Here is a 20,371-nt window from a genome sequence, read left to right as displayed (position 1 = left end):
GGACGTAGGTAGTATTTTATACAAAATTTTGTTTGATAATTCAAGCATGGAATTTGTCAAAAAAAATTTTTGAAAAATATTAAAGTAAATATTCTATATTTGATTGATAATTGCAATATCATGCAATCGCCTCAGGCTCAGTTTAAGCCGCCATTGTACAGTTACACAAAATGCTGGGATACGTATTTGAGCTATCTATTTTGGCCTAAAAATTTTCTGATTTCGGTTGAAGAGAAGTAGCAAGTTAATATATTACGGATAATTTAACAGCGTAATATTCGGAACCATACGAATGTTTTAAGTTTGATTCAGTCTCCCGTGGATATCTCCAATATAGAGTCGACAAAGAGTTTTTATATATATAACTGTACCACGAAAATCTCATATTTAAGCCTCGTAAACAAGCTGACTTGTGGCTCAGCCTTTTTAAAGGCATAAGAATACCATAAAAATGGCACAGCAGTTTTAATAAAACGACGGAGTCAATTGTACATGGAGTCACGCCGGCTGAGTTGTTTGGCGACTGTGATATTACAATCTACACCTACATAACGTTATAGTATGACCTATATAAAAATATACACATGTAAACTTCATGGGTACACAATTTTCATTGTCCTGAAGTTTACATTAGAAAAAAATTATCAAAGTATATTCCTATAGTTGATTATTCCATAGGTTTTAAAACTATTTTGTGGTCTTCGGACCAATGAGTCAAATGCTATTGAATATTGTAATACTGTATGAAATTCTTCCCAGTTTGAAATCCTCTTTCGTCGTTTACAAGTAACTCTAAAAGAAAAGATGGGAAATGTTTGTGAAAGATAGGCATGAAGGTATCGAATGTTGATGATTTGTTTGAGAGATTCATTCGTGCTCGGCCTTAGCATTGGTTGCCTAAACACAAATAAAATTGGGTATGGTTACCAATTTTAACCGTGCCGTGCCAATAAATTAAATGTGGTGTAAATAGGGCTATATATAGACTCATCAGTTTTCCAAACTTATACTATATCATGTTTTTTAACTTTGAAACAAGTTACTTTAAGCCTGGATGGCATCTGAACCGTTTATGGTAAACGCATGATTATGACTGAAGAAGGTTACAGATTAGGTACAAGAGATTTTAATACAAAGCAATACAAACATTTGAGAGGCATAGAACAACACACTTGCACGTTGACATGAAACGGCAGTAATACAATTTAAGTCAGCCCTTCAGATTGTAGTTCATTATGATCTGGGTGTTATTTAGTATGGTTAATAGAAAATAATGCTTGGAGTCTTGGAATTTTCTTTTATTACATAATTTAAACAATGCACACCACAGTGAATCTCAGTTTAAATATACATATTCAAATTTAACCACTGATACATTAAAACTGAAAAATTTAAAAAGTTTATAATAGCTACCATGATTCATTTCCGCTTAAAGTTTTTATTCACTAAATGCAATCTACATTAAACTATTTTTATCAATTGAAGTTATATAATTTTAATACTTAAGTAATTTACAATGTACAGTTAAAGTATAAAACTCTAGTTGTAGTATTAATAAGTTTTAATATATTAATAAGTTTTTATAATTTATTAGTGATCTAATTAGTGATAAATTTAATTTTCTTAGTTATGATTTAATATAGCATTTATTAAAATATATTAAATATAGGTTAATAATTAGTAAAGCAACTCTGATTAACTATTACACATTTGGCTAATTCCATTGGTTATTTTTACTCAATACTCGCTTCCATTCCTCAAAATCAACCGCAGACTTTGGACGTTCGCCGCGAGACCGCTGACTTCTGGTACCTCGTGCTTGCTTATCCCCGCTGTTAGCGCGCTTGTGAGAGTTTTTATTTACACCCGGCATATTGAACATCTGAATGAGTTTACTGACCTTCTTATCCTGGGAGCTCTGTCTGGTCCTGGATTCACTGGAATCTTGTCGAGGCACCCTCGCATACGAAGCGGTCGTGATCACCATACGCTTTCCCTCCCCTCCACTTGCTGGGCTAGATTCGACCTGTTCAGACGAGGCAATTCTCGTACGACCCGAAGGCATGTCTTCGGTCACATATTTCACATTACTTTTTCCCTGGCGCACTTCTCGTGTACGAGCTAAATCCTCTCGCAACGACTCCAGCTCGGCTTCTATATCTTCCAAACGATATTCTTCTTCTGAGGTCTGTTTCCCGTAGGAAACCTTGGCACTTCCGGAGAAAGTATCTCGGGTGTTACTACCCTCAGATAACCCCTCCCGGGCATTAGTACCGTACGATTTTCCTGGACTACCGGACGTCGTATCCATTGTAGTATTTCGGCCATATTGGTCATTTCTACCTCCAGAGTCTCTACGATGCGAAGGACTCGCTAGTTCTCTATGGGCATCTTCCAACACACGGTGTACATCATGATCCTCAAGAGACATCTGGCGTCTTCTTGATGATATAACAGATTCCTGTACAAGCTGTTTTGGCCTCTCCGGGATGCTTTGCACGTTCACTTGGCTGCTCTTAACTATGGTGGTTTCCCCTCGTCTGCCATCAATGGAGTCTGCTTGTATCTTCAATTTCAATCTCTGGTTTGCTTCTCTCAGTTCTTCAATTTTCTTCGTAAATTCGTCCTTGCTTTCTGCGATTTCGGAGTTCTTCGTTGCGACTTCTCGTTCCAGTTTTAGAATTCGGTCATCTCTAAGAGCAATCGTTCTTTTGAGCTCTGCTATCTCTTTTTCTTGTTCGTCAAAACGTTGTTGCAACTAAAAATATAAATCATAGCATGTGAAATCTTTTTCTACGACACCTAACAAACTATTTCACAAATCTTTTTCATAAATTTTCTACTGATAGAAGTAATATTTCTAAAGTTTTAAAGGAAAAATTTCAGAAGCACATTAACTAAAATACTGGGTTAAAATTTAAGGGTTAGTGCTAACCTAGCTTTGAACAACTGGCCCCTGTAGGCTATCAGTTGTAGGTAGTTTACCGAGTTTTAATCTAACAGCTTTTCAATTTTTTACCTTCCGATATTTTGCATCATCTACACTGGAATGAACTTCTTCTACCACACTCTTTGAGATGGCTGTCGTAGGCGAGCCGGCGTGATTGACATCATTTGAGACGGACATTGCCCCTCTTGAAAGCTGCTTTTCAAACTTTGCTGGTTTGTTGAACATGCTAAATTATGACAATATAGAAGGTAATATATTACAAGTTCTGGCCCAACAAATATGTTAACCAAAATATTAGCACATTTTAGTTAAGGCATCCTTCGAGCGGGATGAAAACGCGACAGAATCTCCGTTTTTCAGTGTATTTGAGGAAAAAACATACTTATTGTATTTATCGGCGGACGATGGAGAAGTCGGTGACGATGCTCCAGCATCAAGACGGAGGCCATCTTTGAAAGAAATTAAATTGGGATTTCTATCGATGCCGCTTATCCATTCATCTGCTGTGAGCGCCGGTTGCATGCTGGGGCTAGGTGGATACAGGTCGTCTTGGAACTCATCGGACTAAACACATGAAAAAATGTGTTAACATTCCTTTATGGTTAAAATCTTATAAATTTTGCGCAGTAAAAAACTAGGCTTGTTTTAAAGACTAAAATTCAGCAATAACTTCCACTAATCAGAGCTAGAAAAGAAATAAAAATAGAAACGCCTCCACTCTGGAAAAAATAACTCTGTGCAATATCTGATTGGACGTAGGATTTTTCCACTGATGACGAAATAGTCATTCTCGATTTTGATTGGACGAACGATTTTCCTTTCCGGATTTCGGCGGGAATTTATTTATATGTTTTTCAAGATGGCGTCAAAATATATAGGCAGTCCTAAAAGAGAATTCCTAAATTTTGGCAAATTTGTTTGTACATGGAATAAAATCTTTCGGAGTAAACTCAAAGCATTGCCTTGCATTGTCTTGAGAAAAATATCAAAGTAAATGAACGGTAACGAATATGTTTTAATATAGAAATTTGCGATTTCGTTTGCTAACTGTATTTTAATCTTTGGCTTTGTATTTTTAGAAGCGTATATTTATTAGTTTCATTTGTATCTACTTCATTTGTTGTATTCAATTTTGCTTTTAACGTATTGTAAAAAAGTCGGGTTATGCCTGGAAGCTGTGCGGTGTAACATGAATGCTAGTAAAACCTTAGAACTCTTCTTCGATAAGGCTTCTTCTTATCCTGAAAAACAGGTGGCAAATGCTTACCCGTCTTGGACACAACATTGGTAATGGTTCAATCCAGTTGCTGGGATGAAGTTTGTAGAATCTGAATAACTCACAACGGTTAAAATCCAGACCTCGTTTGCTCATCTTTCCCAAACTTTTCTGAGGAGAGGCATGTCTGTACTCAGATAATCTGATTAATAAAGGTTCCTCTCTTCTAATCTCATAATATCGAATCATACCGTCACCCTAAATGGAAAGAAATGGAATGGTTATAGGATATGTTCAAAATTGAGGATGAATTTCTTATTAAGAACTTTACATACCTTTCCAGCAACATAAGCGACTTTAATGTCCATATCATAATGCAACATCAATATGCTTGAAGAATTATCAACGATGTCATTCTTAACTGGAGAAGATGTTTTGTTCTGAAAACAATAAACAGGTTTTTACTGTCATTGATGGAATACACAGTGCAGAGGTGGATATGTTAAAAGTTTGAGCTACCAATAAGATGTAGGATAACTAAGGAAATTGATACTCAGGCTGCAAGATTTTGTAATTGGTTCTAATCCTAGCAATGGTCAAATTGAAAATATTTTTCATGGTAGTATTATGAAAACTAAATACCAAGTCCCATAATGATATCTCTCTAGATCCTCCAGTTGTAAAACCACTTGACACAACAAAGTCACTGTGTTCATCTGTGAATGCAACATGAGAAGTCTTCGGACTTTCGTGACCAGCAAATTGCTAAAAAGAAGTCATAGGAGTTTGTGTTCATAATGCAAGTGTGGAGAGAGGCTGGCTTGGGTCATTAAAGCCAATAAGAAATAGTGAACTAATCAGGTGAAATTTGTTAATCTGAACATGTGTATGTATGAGGATACATCTAGCCATCCCTAACATTGCATCCAAGTCCTACCTGTAAAATTTTACCAGTGCGAGCATGAATGATACGTATCTTCTTATCTTTGCTGGTGGTTGCCAACTTACTGCCATCATAATTGAAGGCCAAATCAAATATAGTGTCCCTATGGCAGTCGATGGTACACAGAGACTTTGCTTTCAAAGCATTCCATATTATCACTTTAAAATCAAAAGCAGCACTAGCAATTATCCCATTGGCTGTCGGATGCCATCTGATAAGGCCAACTTTCCGCTGGTGTCCTCGCAAGTCAACCAATGGTTCAAGAAGATCCTCTGTTAATCCACCTGAAGGTATTCGCCATATTTTGACAGTGGTGTCCTCAGAAGCTGAGGCTATGATGTGATCATTGAATGGATTCCATTGGATGTCAAGAATTTCACGTTGGTGTCCCACAATACGGGGATTGTCTAACTTTTGGTGACCAACCTGTAAGAAAGGGCTATATGTCACTTTTGTGGGTACCATGAAGGCATGAACTCCTCTGCTAAATGCCATTTTCTCATCTACTTGTTTATCAAATTTCACTTATTTTTAAGTTGGCGTAAAATATCAACCTATCGGGATCATCAGAGGATTCTTATTTCTATATGTTTACTGGAGTAGTTAACAACTAGAATGGGGTAACCAATCACTATTTTTCTACAAAAAAGAAGTTGGTTGTATGAATCACAAATGGAATTCAAGCGGACTCAATCAGAGAATCAAACAAGATTGTGTCATGTTAAACCATTATGCAGTGCAATGTATTTTAAAGAACTCAACACGTAATAGAATGCGAGAGATTTCAGATATTTAATGACTTAATAGTCTCTATGTTTAAAAAAGTGGTTAATTCATATTCATGCCTTAACAAGTTACCAGATAATCACCTTTGTTGATATGATTTCAAAGCCTACTTTTCAAAGTTCAACACTTTTATTCATGGTATAACAATTTACAAACAAAAAAAATACGTGGCTACATGAAATTTGTTTGTAAGCTGGTGAAAAAATCAGGGAGGAATATTTCAAGTGGAACCCGTGGGCGTGAAACATACTTACCATGTTTGGTCTGAATATATCCGCCTAAATTGGCAGATTTGGTATTTAATACGGTGTTCTTGCGTTTCAAAAACAAACATTTTAAGCGGTATTTGTATTTTCTTTAAATATTTGTTGATGTTTTTCGCCGAAAATTTACAAATATACGGCAGAATTCACGATTCATTATATAGCAGCTATACGCGAATTTGACAGGTCCTTTCGACTTGTTCCGGCCAAGTCTTGTTCTCTCTTTGTATAAATCCTTGTTAAACACGTCTTGTTTTATCATCAAATACGATAAACTTTAGATAAAGATAGACAAATCTTTCCTGCACAGGGCGTTAGGAAATACCTTATTAAGGCGATTTAAATATTCTGTGTACACAAGGCTATGCCTAGGCGAGTTTTGGATTTTCCCCGCAGTAAAATATATCAAGCGCTATATGAAGTGACATTCATTTATTACACGATATTTCAACTTATTATTTGTAAAAATGGTAGTCAATGTTAATATATTAAAAGAAAATCAATTAAAATGCGGCAGTATGTGGCAAAATGGTGTTTGAAACAATAGCCAAAGCATCTGGTTTAAACATTTCTCGACTCCTAGACTATGCTCAATACTCAATTACGAGGTTTAGCGCTTTTGACAAAACATGTTTGTTTTTCCATACCTTTTCTAACGGTATGACGAGGAATGCACCACCAGCACCGCTTGTATCCATTACAACAGCGAGAAATTTTGGATTAACAGCGCAATAAGTGCCATCCCAGGCGTTCTTCGTAAATCTGACATTCTCATAGCACTTGTCCTTGCGATACGGCTCTCCGTAAACATTCCGGAATTTCGAATGCGTCGCAATTCCTTTTCGCCAAGACATCGTGATGTTTTTTAACCTTGCATATAGTACATTGCACGCTACGTTTGGGCTTGATGTCCTCGCAGAACGAGGTATATTTTTGTACAGAACCCCTACAGATGTTCAATGAAAGATGTCGATCCCGACGCCGCCATCTTTTTGTAAATTATCACCAAGACACCTCACCCACGGCTTCCCTATTCTCGTTTTCCAATTGGTCAATTTGCTCTCGTTACCAGTGTTCTAATCGCAATTCAGACGCTAATTAGTTTATGGAATTCCAAGGAACCAGACGGAATGTTGCAAATTACAAAAGTATTCATTGTAAGAGGGGACCTTAATATACCGGTAATTCTTTACAATATACACGTTCGCAATATCAAATTGATATTATTCATTTTATTTGTGTTACGTTCATGTTATATTTAGTAAATATTTAAAATTGCCCAATGTTATACTCTAAAAATTGCTTGGTTTCATAAAGCATTTTGAATTTTTGATCATTCATATAAGCCTGCTCCCAGACCGAATTATATGTTTCGACGTTTATGCAGCGCAGTACGAAATGTACTACGAAACCAATAGAGTAAAGAACTGACTCAATAAGTGTCCATTTCAAGTTGACTAGAAGTCTAGAACTGATCTGGAAACTATAATGTTGCATGAAACGCAGGAATTGTGAGTATTTTTTATAATAATATTTAGTCGACTTTAAAAGAATATAGATATGTTTAAATACAAAATGTGCAATAAGTTATATGATAAAATATATAAATGCATTGTAAGTTTCACAGCATGAAAGTCCCAACTGTTAAACTTGCCAGCAATCCAGTATGCCAATATGCACAATCTTAAGTCAAAATAAGAAACTATGTAAGTTCTTATATATTTCATTTATGGATTATTTTAGCACAGGCTATCAAGGATAAGATTTACTTTCACAATTTTACCTTCTTTATTTGTTAACAATGCCATTGCTCATTTGGTAATTTCACCCTTCTCACTGTAGAATGTGACTGGACATTGGAAAGCCTTCCCCGTCCGTTGATCAAAGGATTGCGCCATGTCAAATGGTGGCGAATACAAATGGAGTGAAGCAGCTCCATTTGAATGGCTTTCATTCTCAATTCTGTGAAGACCTATTTGATCTATTAAGCAATTTAATTCAAAATTAATAATGGTAATAGAACGAATAGGAGTGCAATTAATGCCAAAATCATACGAGTGATTACAAAATCAACCGACCGCGCAGCGGGAGGTTGATTTGTTAAGCACGAGTATGATTTGGCATTAATTGCACGACTTAATTCGTTCTATTACTTATTAATTATCCATCTTTTGTAATCAAAAATTCTGGTCATTTTCTTCAGCAAATATATCATTTAAAAGGTCAAAATTTTCATAATCATTGTCAAATTCCTCCATTTTTAAAAATTTCACGCCCCAAAAGAAAACAAATTCTTATTTTGTATCCTGAATGCTGATTGGCTACTTGTAAAGCTATGCTGAATTTCATTGGCTGTGAACAAGAGTGGGATTATAGCTCACCAAGAGTGCGAATAATGATTAATCGCACTCCTGTAAACCAATCAAATTGAAGTATTTGACAGTGATTACAGAAGATGGATAATTATTACATTTATTTGACAGTATGATTAATTTGCTCAGAATAAAAAACAAAATTTATTTGAATATATTTCATATAACGCTGCTATACAAACATAGTCCAGAAACCTTACCACAAATGTATGTAACTTCGTTGTTTTTATAAACATTTGTATTGGTGACAGCAAGTGGTTCTTCTACATTAGGATCACGAGGCCAAGCATACAAGGTCTCTTTCAGTTGTCCATCCATTATTTTCATAAAACAATGCGAATTTGAGTGGTCATGAACACCGCTAAACATAAAGATTATGTATATATATAAGTCAGTCAAAATAAAACCCTAAATTATTCTACTGCTAAAAAATTTTAACTAGTCTACCAACTAAATTAGGAAAATGGTTTAATGTGGACTTAGCTGTTTTTATGGTACTAATATTAAGAACATGTGCAAATGGGAACATGTGTTGTAAGAAACCTTTAACCCGTAATTGTGGCTAATAATGTGATATATACATGTCTATTCATTGGTCACGCATCCACTAGGTTATGTAATCAGCCGGCTAAATGCAATATTCACCTGGTACAGACAAATACAGAGTAAAAATATTTTGCTGTGGTCAGACAGACCTACTTCAAAATCATAAAGAGAATATGTCTTGAATCATCAAATTCTCTTCATACCTTTATATATTAGATTGTCTATTTAATAGGGTAAAAAAGCTCCCTTTACAATTGGGCGTCATGGAATAAATCAGGAATAAATTCAATTCATTTAAGCCATATGGAAATTAAATTTTTAAAAGGTGTAAAAAAATGAATAAATTAATTCAAATAAATTAACTCTGTAACCAGGAAATTTTTTATTAGCTAACAGGAAAGGGATTGAGTCTCCAGACTGATAATCTTCGATCACTGAACCTTACCCATAAAGCTATTTTTATCCTGAAAACTACTACAGAATACGTGTCTGTACGTGTCAACGTTTGTCATGGGATACGCATTGCCTCGAAGGGCGTTCTGATTGATGCGATGTTTTTAATTAAAAGTTCCAATTGATTCTTAAACGTACAGATTACGAGATAATTTTTCAGACGTCTGAACGTCTACAAAGGTTTTACATCGCCCAGGATCAGCACGAGTGTACACAGCAGAATAATTTTATGCCATCATTCGACATCACCTGAGGGTAGTTTGCTGCGGTTTGCTGAAGATCGGCCACTACAGTGATGATTTTATTTATTTACCTCCCTTGTCCTTCGCCCCAACACAATAAAATCAGGTTGAACTTGCCATTTCCTCTGTCAACTAAGTTACGAGTGTACCTAGAAATATATGTTGAATTACTTAAATATTTAGACAACGGAATACTCCATAAACAATCAGAATTTATTCAAAATAATATAAAAAGAAAACAATACACACACGAACAAGCATTTGTGGTTTGCTTCTATACCTGTGTGGACTGAAATGTGCATATTTTTTCCAATCCTCCGGGTTACTGTTATACGATTCCATTACATGTTTCACCAGATCAATATTTACTTCATCGCCGGCGAACAGTTCATGTAATTGCGTGATTAGTTCTTTAAATTGCATAATCTTCCTTCTATTCCGCTATACCTGTTTGTTATCGTATATAATTAGTAGAAATCAGTAAAAACAGGTTAAAATAAACCTTTTTAAAAGGTTTTCTGGTCTTGTATTTATATTGTTACGTTTACTCTTTTGGTTTCTTCTTTTTTTTCACGCAAAACCGTGTCACGTCCGTGTGATTATGCACGCTTATTAAAATCTCGCGTGACCAACCCTTGAGCGCGCACGTTTAACGCGCGCGGCAAACGATTTACGCGCGTGTGTCACACGATATCTCCACGCGGGATTTTCCGTGATCAGCAATTGCCACGCGGGACTCCACGATTTTTGCTGTTTCAAGTGTTTCAATTTTCAAACCCAGTTTTTAGGATTAAAATATTTCGCTCGGAATTGCATATGGCGACCGTTGCTTCCTAAAATTAGAGATTGTTGGAAAGTCTGAACCTTTCAAGCTTTTGGAAACCTTTTAAGTTTATACGCTACCATGGCTACCTTAGAAGAACGTCTGGCGGAATACGAAGTATTATTTGCAGATCGCTACACAGAAAGAGATGTGGATTATCAAAAACATATTGCCGCTCCAGTGAAACTTCCACCAGTTGTAACCGATTGGAATACTAGTAACTATGACAGGTTAGTGTTCCGACCCTAAAGGCCCGTTTACACTTCGTGATTTTCGATTTTTGCTGCGATTTTCGTCTTTTGATAGATGTGAATGAGTGAATTAGTTACGGATGCTCAAATAGGAGCTCGTACACATCAGAGCATTCGTAACTTATTACTCGTTCACATCTATCGAAAGAATGCGTGCCTTAGCCTTAATGAAGCATTCTCAGGCTCTCGTATATTTCGTTCCCTTAAAGTTAGAATTATTTCCAATATTTACCCTATTAGCTGACAACTTGCCAACTTTGGCTGACCTCAGAGGATTTCTCTAGTTCATGAGAGAAACAGTCTGCAAGTTAAAAGGTTAATAACGTGCAGTAATTGTTACTTTAGACGGCGAGATAACCGAGGTCAAGGTGGTCGAGATGGAAGAGGATGGGATGCAAGACACAACATGTATGATAAGAAATAATAAACTTAGTTTCATGTCAATTTGATAAAGGTTGCCAAGAGTATTGACATAAATATACTTGTTAGCCTTTACAATAAGTTTCTGTTATTAGGCGTGACAACCGGGATAACCGAGGTTATGGTGGCCGGCAAGATTATCGTGATCGGGGCCCTAGGGACAACCGATACCAAACAGAATACAAGTCGAGTGGTTACTATGAAATGTACTATTGACATGAATATGACATTGTATTTTGTGTTCATTTTTGTTAATAGTCTATCTAAATGGGAGTATGATCTAGATTACAAGAACATAGTTTTATATATTTATTTGGTTTGTTTTTTATATAAATATAAAAGTAAAAAAGGTTACATTAACTTTTAAAGCAAGTGGCTATCTATTCAGAAAGAAGACAAACATTCATTGTAAAACTAATCCAAGTTTGAATAAACAACAAATCAATATAGCATTTTATAATGTAAATGAGGACCATCTAATATTCTATATATCGTAATAGTTTATATATGCTTCTTCCAATGAAAGGTCAAAAATTAAGGCCAGAATAAGTTGCAAGAAAAAAGAGTTTCATCTGCTAAGTGCTAAAAAAATTTTGGATTACCATGAATATTTTACTTTAAATGCTTACCGTATTTCAGCGAGATTGTAATAGCCTGTGTGTTTGAAGGCAAGGCCCATAGAGAAAGAATTTTTGAGGGCCCCTCTCCCCACGAACACTGTTCTTCCTCATCTTCACCTTTGTACCTGCCTTCCCCCTTCAGGGGCCTTGGGCCTCTTTCCCCCTACGAAAAGCTCTGGTTTTAACCCGGCACTATTGTTATATGTTTGTAGTTGTTGATCGTCTAGCTTAGTGTAGTCTTGAGGCTTACTGATGGTCTCCGTGGTATTGGCTGAAGTTTCGACCTGTTCTCTGTAGTCCTCTTTAGAATCAAATAAGACATCTGACCACCGCTCAGGGAGTCGAAACGTTGGTCACTCGGTCCTCCAGCAGGAATTAATACATACGTATGTGAAACTTCGCTTTCTCCAATAACACTCTTGGCAGCTCAATGGTAAGAAAACTACCTCGAAATCACTGAAACACGACATATGCTCGACTGATTCCCGCCTGCTATATTCTCACTTTTGGTCTTATTAATCCTATGTTTATGCCTTCAGTTCTTCCTCTTAAAAATCCACTAACATTCAATTTACCTTCTAATATTACGAAGAAAGTGGAAAACCTAATCCCTGAGCCTAGAATATGGAGAAATTTCCTCCCTTTGAAAAAATCTATCGGTCCAGTTTCGCAAAAGAATGCGTTCAGTGTATGCGTTCACACTAAAGGCTGTTTTCAACGTAAAAGTCTAAATCCTTGTACATGTCACCTTTGAAAAAACCAAGTGAATAAATCGAAGGAACTTAGTTTTCTGCATATTTTAGTATGCATTAGTTGACCTAGATATTAAATAATAAAAATTTAAAAGCATTTAAAATGTTCCGTACGTGTACGTGCGTATAAAAAACGCGTAAGTGGAAAGCAGCCTAAAGTGTTTTTCCCGCTAATTTTTAATCGTAGAATGACCCTTCTTCGATGGACAACGATTTAAACCAATGCTGACGCTGCTGTCAGCATAAAGCCTTAATAGAATTATGGGAAGAAAATCCAGACGAAACATCCGCTCGACGAATCAGCGAAGAAGAAAATTCAGACACTTTGGAGTTTGGGGAACGAAGTGAAGCAGACACTTGTTGCCATTTTCGAACACGGGGCCATGGGATTTAAACACAACACCTTTTCATGCAATTTCATCCAGTTCAAACTAGTGTCTCATGACCTTCATCTATATTCTTGTGTTTGGAACAGAAAGTCAACGTCACGTCCGGTCAACGTGCTTGTGGGTTTGACAACCTGCAGCCTGTGCGGCGTAACGTAATTAAAACCCCCAACTAGTGACACAGACTTATTGCACGCACTTGCACCTCGCTGTCAGCACTCGCCGTTGCACAGCACCACAACCTGGTCGAAGCAACAAGCAAGCACTTGTAGTATAACATTTGTCGAGCACTCTCCGAGCCATGGAAGACCAGAGCTCTGTCGACCCTAACAACAATAACGGTGTCGAACCAGACGAAGTGAGTACAGTCTTACCATAAATACTTAAATGCCGTTTAGAGTCAACATTGCCTGTCTTGTCACAATACAATACGACTATTTATCGGCCTTGGTTAATACCTTTAATTGTTTGTTTTTGGATTTAGGTTCGAACCTTGTTTGTAAGTGGTTTACCGGCCAATGTTAGATCCCGAGAGATCTATCTGTTATTCCGTGCTTACAAGGTAAAGCATTTTTCATTATAATTGTATCCGAGTGTCAGTATAGCGTTTTGAAAGTAACGAAGTTACCACAGGGGTCTTCGGACTTGAAGTTTTCGCGTAACGTTGCGTCTTACATCCCATCTGTGTAGTGAAGTCAACTTTCCTATTTGTCGAGTTGTAAACAGTGTTTCTATTTCTATCGACTTCACCCAAAACCTCGTACCGTATTACAATATTACCGCATTGAAATATATGCCGCTAAAAGTGTTCAGAGCCGCAGGAATATCTGGCTTTTGTGACACCATCACAACGTATGTTTTCAAGATGACATCGACACTGGTTATTTTCACTTTTATTACGTATTTGTATGTTATCTAATGTGATTGTAAAGCAATAAAGCGCCATGTAATTCTTTAAGTATATATTATTAGCAAGAAAAGTTGACTCTCAACGTTTCCATTTATGTTTGTTTGACGTAGCGGATGAGTAATCGCCTTTTAAAAACCGTTATGGGGACATTTCTTAGGCGTCATCTTACCTACTTCTATAGGAGCTTCGAAAATAAGTTTGTAAATGATTAGCTTAATATGTCATGGTTAGGCCATCTGAGCGGAACATAATATCAAATTCCTTTCTTTATGTTCGCCTTTCTTCGCGATTTGCATAATCATTGTTTCATTTCCGAAATGTTGCAAAAAGGCGTCGCGAAAATGACTCGAATTTCGCTGAAGTGATTTGCGGGAAGTAAAATCCAGCCGGTAAATTGGGAAGAAATATCACTTCCTAAAGTAAACCTCTTCAGAATTAGCTGTCGTTTCATGTAGAACGGGAGTTCGAAAGAAACATTAAAAGACGTGTTCACTGTGAGTGTTAAAACAAGCTGTTTTGCAGCGAATAAATTAAAAATCCATTAGGCCGCTAAATACTCACAAACCCCTAGAATCAAGTTGTTTGTGTACCTGGAACGCGTTTAAGAAACCTCTGTTTGTGAACCTAAGTTCTCAGTTCCGTTTTATATTAAGACTTTCTCGAAAACTCGCAGACAAATGTTTAATTTTGTCCGGGTAACCGTGGAAACCTGAAGAATGTCTGTGTTTCAGCGTGTTTGGAAAGATCGCCACATGACTCCGACATTGCGAAGGCAAATATTATGAATCCTAACGACAGAGCCAAAGGAATCTAGTTTGGGGGCTGCTGTTCGGCTGAGGTGGCTTTTTTGTTTCGAAATAGGCCTTACACAATTATCCGACTTCGCTGGGTTTTCAATAAGTCAATTTTCGCTTGGCAACCAAGAAGTGAGCCTAATTACCATGTAAAGTACTTGTTTGGCTAAAACACTGGTAATGAATTTATAACTAAGTGTATCACTTGTAAGTAAAGACAAAGTCAAGGAGCCCCAAAGCACTTTCGGACAGATATGGCCTTCCATATTTTAAGCATTTTTCGTCTTGTGCGGTTAACAATTCCGTTTGCATGCATGGTTTTTAGACGCCGTTAGTGGTCCTTGGAATACAGGTAGTTTATAGTTTGTGGGTAAATGTTCTGGTGGTGTGGTTTTGTATTTGCGCGGAATGTATGACAGTTGAGTCAGTAGTTCTAACCGATCACAACACTAGAGACTTACGAGCCATTAGTTTCAGGTCGAGTATAGCGTCAATATTTATTCAGGATAAAATTATAGAAAATGTCAAAACGATTGTGATCATTATTATTTAACGACATGTAAAATCCAAGATAACGCGCATGTTAAATAGATGGCGTTAGTGAACAGCATATTGACTGTTGTTGTTTCATTTTGAGAGAAGGCTCGCCCTGTGTAGCACTGCGAACTGAAGATAGAAATAGGGACTCTGAATGGGTAATATGTGAGAGGGGCGACCCTTTCCTGACTAAAATCGTCTGCCGAAAGGACCAAAAATGGTTCACAGAAAATATCCATGATTCCATGATTCCACATCATACAAAGATCGACACGAATCCTCCCAAAATACCACTGTCATATTAAGCATTCCTTCGATTCATCATCTTTCCGTAGTTCCTTTTTCAAACACACCTCCTGCCAGCTAAAGAATTTCCTAAAAAATATCCGCGCCGCTGTGCCTGATGGAGTACAAAGACTGTGGAACGCAGTGGACGCTAGAAATCCGCATAACAAGGCAACAAAAATATGATTTCAATTCATTTGAAACAAAACAAAAACTTTACAGCTACCTTAATTGCCAAAAGCTGCAATCATCTGGCAAACTCACACGTGAGCTTTCACGTGAACTTATCCGTTTGTCTGCAAATTAATGCACTTACTACGCGGGAACACATATTAGGCATTTTAATTTTAACGTTAGTGGTCAAGGGCCGTTTGCAGAAACGATTTTCTTCTTTCAATTGATACGAACGAGTGGAGAGTCGTGAATGCATAGGCTCATTTAGACATCCCTGGCTTCTCGATTCGTTAAAATCTCCCAGAATAAGAAAATCGCACAAAAAATACGGCAGAAAAATCGTTCGTGCGGCCATTTAACTCAGCAGCATATTCGTAACACTGAAAAACCTTTGGACCTTTAGCAAACCTAAACCTTTAGCATATTTGCAACACTGAAAAACCTTTAAAGAGCAATCGCCAGACGAACAAAAGTTTTGCGATATAAAAAAAGGAGAAATGTTCCGAGTTGAGGCTTGAAAACTGTTTAGTTTGGTTTAATATGATGCTTTATTCTTTAGGGCTATGAAGGATTTCAACTGAAGCTTACAGATAAACTGGTAAGTGATTTCTGAACCTGAAAAATCACTATCTTACTAGTTACTGGACCAACTTTATTCCATCAAATGTATATTTCTGACTTTGAATCTCGCTTATTTCGTTCCAGGGGAAGCCATCGGTAAGCATTGCACTTTTCAACTTTCGTTCCATCTTTGGACAATGAAATGAAGAAATAGGCCAATTTTTCGTTAAATTAAGTTTGCAGCATATTTCTGTTTAGCCAGTAGCGTTTGTGACATTTCTGGAAAGAGAAGATGCAGAGGAATGCAAGAGCGATCTACAGGTTAGCGGATAACTTTGGTGATAGTTTAGCCTCGAAATGTAGCCATTTACTTAGGGCCTAGTTTACTTAAAAACTTTCTTGAATATTCCCCCGGAAAGTGCGTGAATATAATTTTTATTGAGAAGCAGAATTCCCGTCGGTGTAAAAAACTTGGCTCATTGAAATGATGACCGACTTCATTTGTGTCCCCACAGGGCGTCCGTTTTGATCCTGAAGTCAGTCAAGCTTTGAGAATCGAATTTGCCAAGACAAACACAAAAGTCAGCAAGATGGCATACAGGAATGGTGCCGTAAAGATGGCTTCGCCCACGGAAGCTTTAACGCCACGTAAGAAAAACGTTTCCGAAATCAATGATAGTCGGATATCCTGTTGTGGATATTCGCTTCGCGTGCAAGGACTGCCTTTGCAAGTCCTTAAGTTTTTCACTCCAGTTAGGTTAATATATCGATGCCGATGCATTCATTCTTTGCGGTGATGTCACTGAATCTAGTTCAAAACAGAAATTTAGGTTATAATAATTGCTCTTTTCTTTAATTACAGTGGATCTCACAGGCCTTAGCTTTTTTGCCGCATCGGAACCAGTATCATGGCATCCTGCTAGGTAAGTTAAAAATGATGCGTGCAAATGAAATATACAATCAGGGACTCAAGGTATACAGAAGAAAGATGGGGGAAAAAGGACAGTTTCTTTGTTCCTGTGATTTTTGTTCAGGAGTATCTCAGTTGGTTAATAACCATTTTCTCCCGAAACTTCGACCTTTCACGAAGGTTTCTAACACCTATTTTCATTTTTAGAATTTCATACGCGGATAGCCCCACCTCACCGTTACCCTCACCCATACACTCACCTGTTATCAATCACTTTCAACACACTTTACAGGTTTGTATATCTACCTTATGAATCCGCCAAAATATTCTCTCACGATCAGCAATGAAAACTTTTTTGGACTAAACACCTTTTGAATAACTGATCGTTGCTAATTGAGATTATGTATGTGCGCTTTAGAAACACCTATTGCCGCATTCTTTTTTTTTGCTAGAGTTTTTTTCAATGTTTTTTTCTATTTTTTTTAGCACCACCCACTATATCAACCAGTCAACATGCAATCTAGCACCTTCTCTTTGCGACCCCCTGCAATGGTAACCAATGACAACCCTGTGTGTTCCACTTTGTTTGTGGCTAATTTAGGACAGTCGTGTACGGAGACGGAATTACATAATTTTTTCGCGAGGTAACGAGGAACATGAGATCTGTTGTTTAAAAAATTAAGTGATTAAAAAAATCACGATTGCCACTGAGTAAAATGCAAAACAATGGATACTGACTGAAAACAGTTAAATGCTGGGTAGTTTGTTATGAGCAAAGAGTATGCTTGGAGCGGCCTTAACAAGATTTTTATTATTTTGCATATTTTACATGCAAATATGTGCATGTTAGTCAAAACGCCTAGCCATTTTCGGAGTGTCCTTTGATTTGTACAAAGATCGATGAGATTGAGGCAGAAATAGAAAAACACGAGTCGCACATTTCGAGACTGCGCTTCCGTTTTGGCCTAAAATAGTGGTAGCTATTCTAAAATCATCCTTTCTCTTGTCCTACCAGCTATGAAAACTTTTTGAAATTCCATATAATCCTCATAAATTCCAAATAAAACTTAACTATCTCGTGATGTTACGTACATTCTCTGATCAGGAGACCAATTGGAAACCCAATGGAGTGATATAAAGTCCGTGCTCTACACAATGCATTCATGTCCCCCCCTTTTTTTAATATTCTATTGCAGAACTCTTGGTTTCAAGAGAATAAAAATGCTAAACAAAGGGAATGCTCCGTGCTGCTTTGTAGAGTACCAGGTATGAAAACAAATGGATTTTATTTACCATTACTTTCACAATGAAACATTGCCATATTAGCACATACTAATAATGATGTTATCTTTTTAATAAGGATGTTTATCATGCGTCGGTGGCCATGAATATGTTACAGGGGTAGGCAATATAATTATTTATATTGTTCACACATAGGAATGCGTTTTATTACGATACGAAAGGGATTAAACCATTTACATGTATATAGAGAGTTGCAACAAATGTGGTTGATTTTGTTATCGTGTTGTTTTTGCTTTTATTTTTTTCTTGTTGTTGTTTAACTTGTTTTTCTATTTCCTATTGCTGCCGTCACGGCTTTGTTGCTGCAGCCTGCATGGGGCCTGTCGTTGTTGAAATGTGAAATTTCTTTTTCTGTATTATATTATAATTCCTTTTATTTCAACATCTTTAGGCATGCGATGCCTTCTTCGGAAGGTGTAAGAGGTGGAATTAGAATTGAATATGCAAGATCAAGAATGGGAGAGGTGAGATAAAGCAATGATTGTATTGGGTTCCCTAGATGGTATGCAAAGAAGCTTGATATATCTTTACCCTTTGATGCTGCTTATCCACTAAGCCAAGCGAAGGTTGCTAAAGGCTTTGTTAGCAATCACTGTATATATAGCTGACAATGCGCCAATTAGCCATTTCCCAATCAAGCAAGGCACTGGGTCTAGTCGCCAACCGCAAAGCATCTATGGACTGTTTGGAGGGACAGGAAATATAAGTCTGAAATGATTTGTCCCTCCAAACAGTCCATAGATAGATGCTTTGCAGTTCGCGACTAGACCCAGCACCCTGCTCGATTGGGAAAGGGCTAATTACTTTTGAATCGGCTGGGAAAGTCCACTGTGAAAGTCTCATGAACTTAACTTTAATATACTTAGTGGTTCGTCTCTCTTTCTTAGCGTCGATATTCTGTAAATGGCGAGACAGTGATCACAAGTCACCCTACCAGTCCCGTGGGACCCATCAGTATCTCTAGCTACAGTTGAGTAGCCGTACATGAAGTCTTAAAGAATGTTATATACGTCCAATTTTTTATAATGTATATTTACTTGAGTGACGAGTTAACTTTTATACTATTTATAAAAAAAAAGATTTTAAAGGGTTTATGTACAAATAATTCATCGTGATTTAAAATTATACAAATTGACATGGTGGGAATTTTAAACTTAATTTTATATCACGAAAAGCTGTGATCATTCTTACGTCATAATCAGGCATTATATACTCCATTTATATGATTGGAAACATAACTGAACAATCACGACAAATTAACGGTATCAGTAAAGCCATTCCTGCTTTTGACATATGTGATTTTATAAGTTTGCTAAAAAGAAGTATGCCTATTGGTTCATACTTGTGAAATTTGCGATTGTTGCACAGTATCAAACTAAATCACCCACGTCCGACCCGATAGTCTCATCTGAAAGTTTGTAGCCATTGGCATTATAATAATTATTACTGTCATTTCTATTAATATATTTGTAAAATGTGATTATTACTTGATCGTCTAAGATCTTAGATAATTTATTTATTTATTTTTAATGATGACCAATTGGTCAATATTTGCTTATTAAATAAAATTGATTGATCAGAAATACAGTTGCTTAAAAGTTGTCATTTTCATGGTGGTTACATGAAGAATGTTAATTTCTTGCATTTCACATTCATATTTGGAACCCGATGTGAAAGATCAAGATGCTGGTTACCCTATTATGTCACGATTAATCCTACCACCTCATCTCTTACTCAACAATATCATTGTCTGTATCTGATTATCAACGGTTATTCCGATAACACCCCAGCTCAAAGGCAATTTCGTCATAATCATATTAAAAAAAAATTGTATCACGTATTCACGCACGAGAAGAGTAAAGACCCTGGGTACGA

The 20,371-nt window shown here is 36.8% G+C and overlaps 4 protein-coding genes and 1 long non-coding RNA gene across 5 annotated transcripts in view; 3 read left to right on the top strand and 2 right to left on the bottom strand.

Moving 5' to 3' along the window:
• The window catches only part of LOC114522944 (coronin-2B-like), a 7,210-nt gene extending 60 nt beyond the window's left edge, over nt 1-7,150 (bottom strand). The window contains exons 1-9 of the mRNA XM_028543731.1: nt 6,806-7,150; nt 5,104-5,535; nt 4,809-4,931; nt 4,502-4,606; nt 4,218-4,424; nt 3,333-3,514; nt 3,020-3,176; nt 1,901-2,758; nt 1-792 (exon numbers count right to left, since the gene is read on the bottom strand). The exon at nt 1-792 is cut by the window's left edge and continues 60 nt beyond it. Of these exons, the coding sequence (XP_028399532.1) occupies nt 781-792; nt 1,901-2,758; nt 3,020-3,176; nt 3,333-3,514; nt 4,218-4,424; nt 4,502-4,606; nt 4,809-4,931; nt 5,104-5,535; nt 6,806-7,012 (2,283 nt within the window). The 5' untranslated portion in view covers nt 7,013-7,150 and the 3' untranslated portion in view covers nt 1-780. The remainder of the gene's footprint in view (nt 793-1,900; nt 2,759-3,019; nt 3,177-3,332; nt 3,515-4,217; nt 4,425-4,501; nt 4,607-4,808; nt 4,932-5,103; nt 5,536-6,805) is intronic.
• An 84-nt stretch (nt 7,151-7,234) lies between these two features.
• LOC114522949 lies at nt 7,235-8,089 on the top strand. The gene is made up of 3 exons (XR_003686961.1): nt 7,235-7,339; nt 7,612-7,669; nt 8,001-8,089. It is a non-coding gene; the product is annotated as an uncharacterized LOC114522949 (long non-coding RNA).
• LOC114522946 (cysteine dioxygenase type 1-like) lies at nt 7,380-10,365 on the bottom strand. The gene is made up of 5 exons (XM_028543733.1): nt 10,052-10,365; nt 9,843-9,920; nt 8,731-8,891; nt 7,942-8,139; nt 7,380-7,841 (listed from the first exon to the last, which is right to left on the bottom strand). The coding sequence occupies exons 1-4, from the start codon at nt 10,192-10,194 to the stop codon at nt 7,970-7,972; spliced, it is 552 nt and encodes a 183-aa protein (XP_028399534.1). The 5' UTR covers nt 10,195-10,365; the 3' UTR covers nt 7,380-7,841; nt 7,942-7,969.
• Nucleotides 10,366-10,580: 215 nt separating this feature from the next.
• LOC114522948 (RNA guanine-N7 methyltransferase activating subunit-like) lies at nt 10,581-11,636 on the top strand. The gene is made up of 3 exons (XM_028543734.1): nt 10,581-10,824; nt 11,191-11,253; nt 11,361-11,636. Exons 1-3 carry the CDS (start codon nt 10,676-10,678, stop codon nt 11,479-11,481), a joined length of 333 nt encoding a protein of 110 aa, XP_028399535.1. The 5' UTR covers nt 10,581-10,675; the 3' UTR covers nt 11,482-11,636.
• Nucleotides 11,637-13,171: 1,535 nt separating this feature from the next.
• On the top strand, nt 13,172-20,081 carry LOC114522945 (protein couch potato-like). Its single transcript, XM_028543732.1, has 13 exons — nt 13,172-13,381; nt 13,508-13,585; nt 16,283-16,321; nt 16,429-16,440; nt 16,543-16,605; nt 16,800-16,932; nt 17,147-17,207; nt 17,402-17,486; nt 17,681-17,838; nt 18,391-18,460; nt 18,555-18,595; nt 18,888-18,960; nt 19,384-20,081. Exons 1-13 carry the CDS (start codon nt 13,325-13,327, stop codon nt 19,468-19,470), a joined length of 957 nt encoding a protein of 318 aa, XP_028399533.1. The 5' UTR covers nt 13,172-13,324; the 3' UTR covers nt 19,471-20,081.
• Nucleotides 20,082-20,371: the final 290 nt, after the last annotated feature.

The sequence above is a fragment of the Dendronephthya gigantea genome, unplaced genomic scaffold, assembly GCF_004324835.1.
Source record: "Dendronephthya gigantea isolate DGI-Jeju-01 unplaced genomic scaffold, DenGig_1.0 000024F, whole genome shotgun sequence".
In the NCBI taxonomy this organism is placed as follows: Eukaryota; Metazoa; Cnidaria; class Anthozoa; order Malacalcyonacea; family Nephtheidae; genus Dendronephthya; species Dendronephthya gigantea.
Note: the sequence above shows the minus strand (reverse complement) of the source record. Positions and strands in the feature narration are given on the sequence as shown.

Bases quoted from the DNA above. Each gene is read 5' to 3' on its own strand.
- LOC114522946 (XM_028543733.1), bottom strand. From the start codon at position 10,194: ATGCAATTTAAAGAACTAATCACGCAATTACATGAACTGTTCGCCGGC. The intron at 9,921-10,051 runs GTATAGAAGCAA...ATATATTTCTAG, and splicing joins GCACATTTCAGTCCACACAG to GTACACTCGTAACTTAGTTG. The intron at 8,892-9,842 runs GTAAATAAATAA...CTTTATGTTTAG, and splicing joins TGGGGCGAAGGACAAGGGAG to CGGTGTTCATGACCACTCAA.
- LOC114522948 (XM_028543734.1), top strand. From the start codon at position 10,676: ATGGCTACCTTAGAAGAACGTCTGGCGGAATACGAAGTATTATTTGCA. The intron at 10,825-11,190 runs GTTAGTGTTCCG...TTGTTACTTTAG, and splicing joins AATACTAGTAACTATGACAG to ACGGCGAGATAACCGAGGTC. The intron at 11,254-11,360 runs GTATGATAAGAA...TTCTGTTATTAG, and splicing joins TGGGATGCAAGACACAACAT to GCGTGACAACCGGGATAACC.
- LOC114522945 (XM_028543732.1), top strand. From the start codon at position 13,325: ATGGAAGACCAGAGCTCTGTCGACCCTAACAACAATAACGGTGTCGAA. The intron at 13,586-16,282 runs GTAAAGCATTTT...TTTATTCTTTAG, and splicing joins TGTTATTCCGTGCTTACAAG to GGCTATGAAGGATTTCAACT. The intron at 18,596-18,887 runs GTAGGCAATATA...CAACATCTTTAG, and splicing joins GCCATGAATATGTTACAGGG to GCATGCGATGCCTTCTTCGG.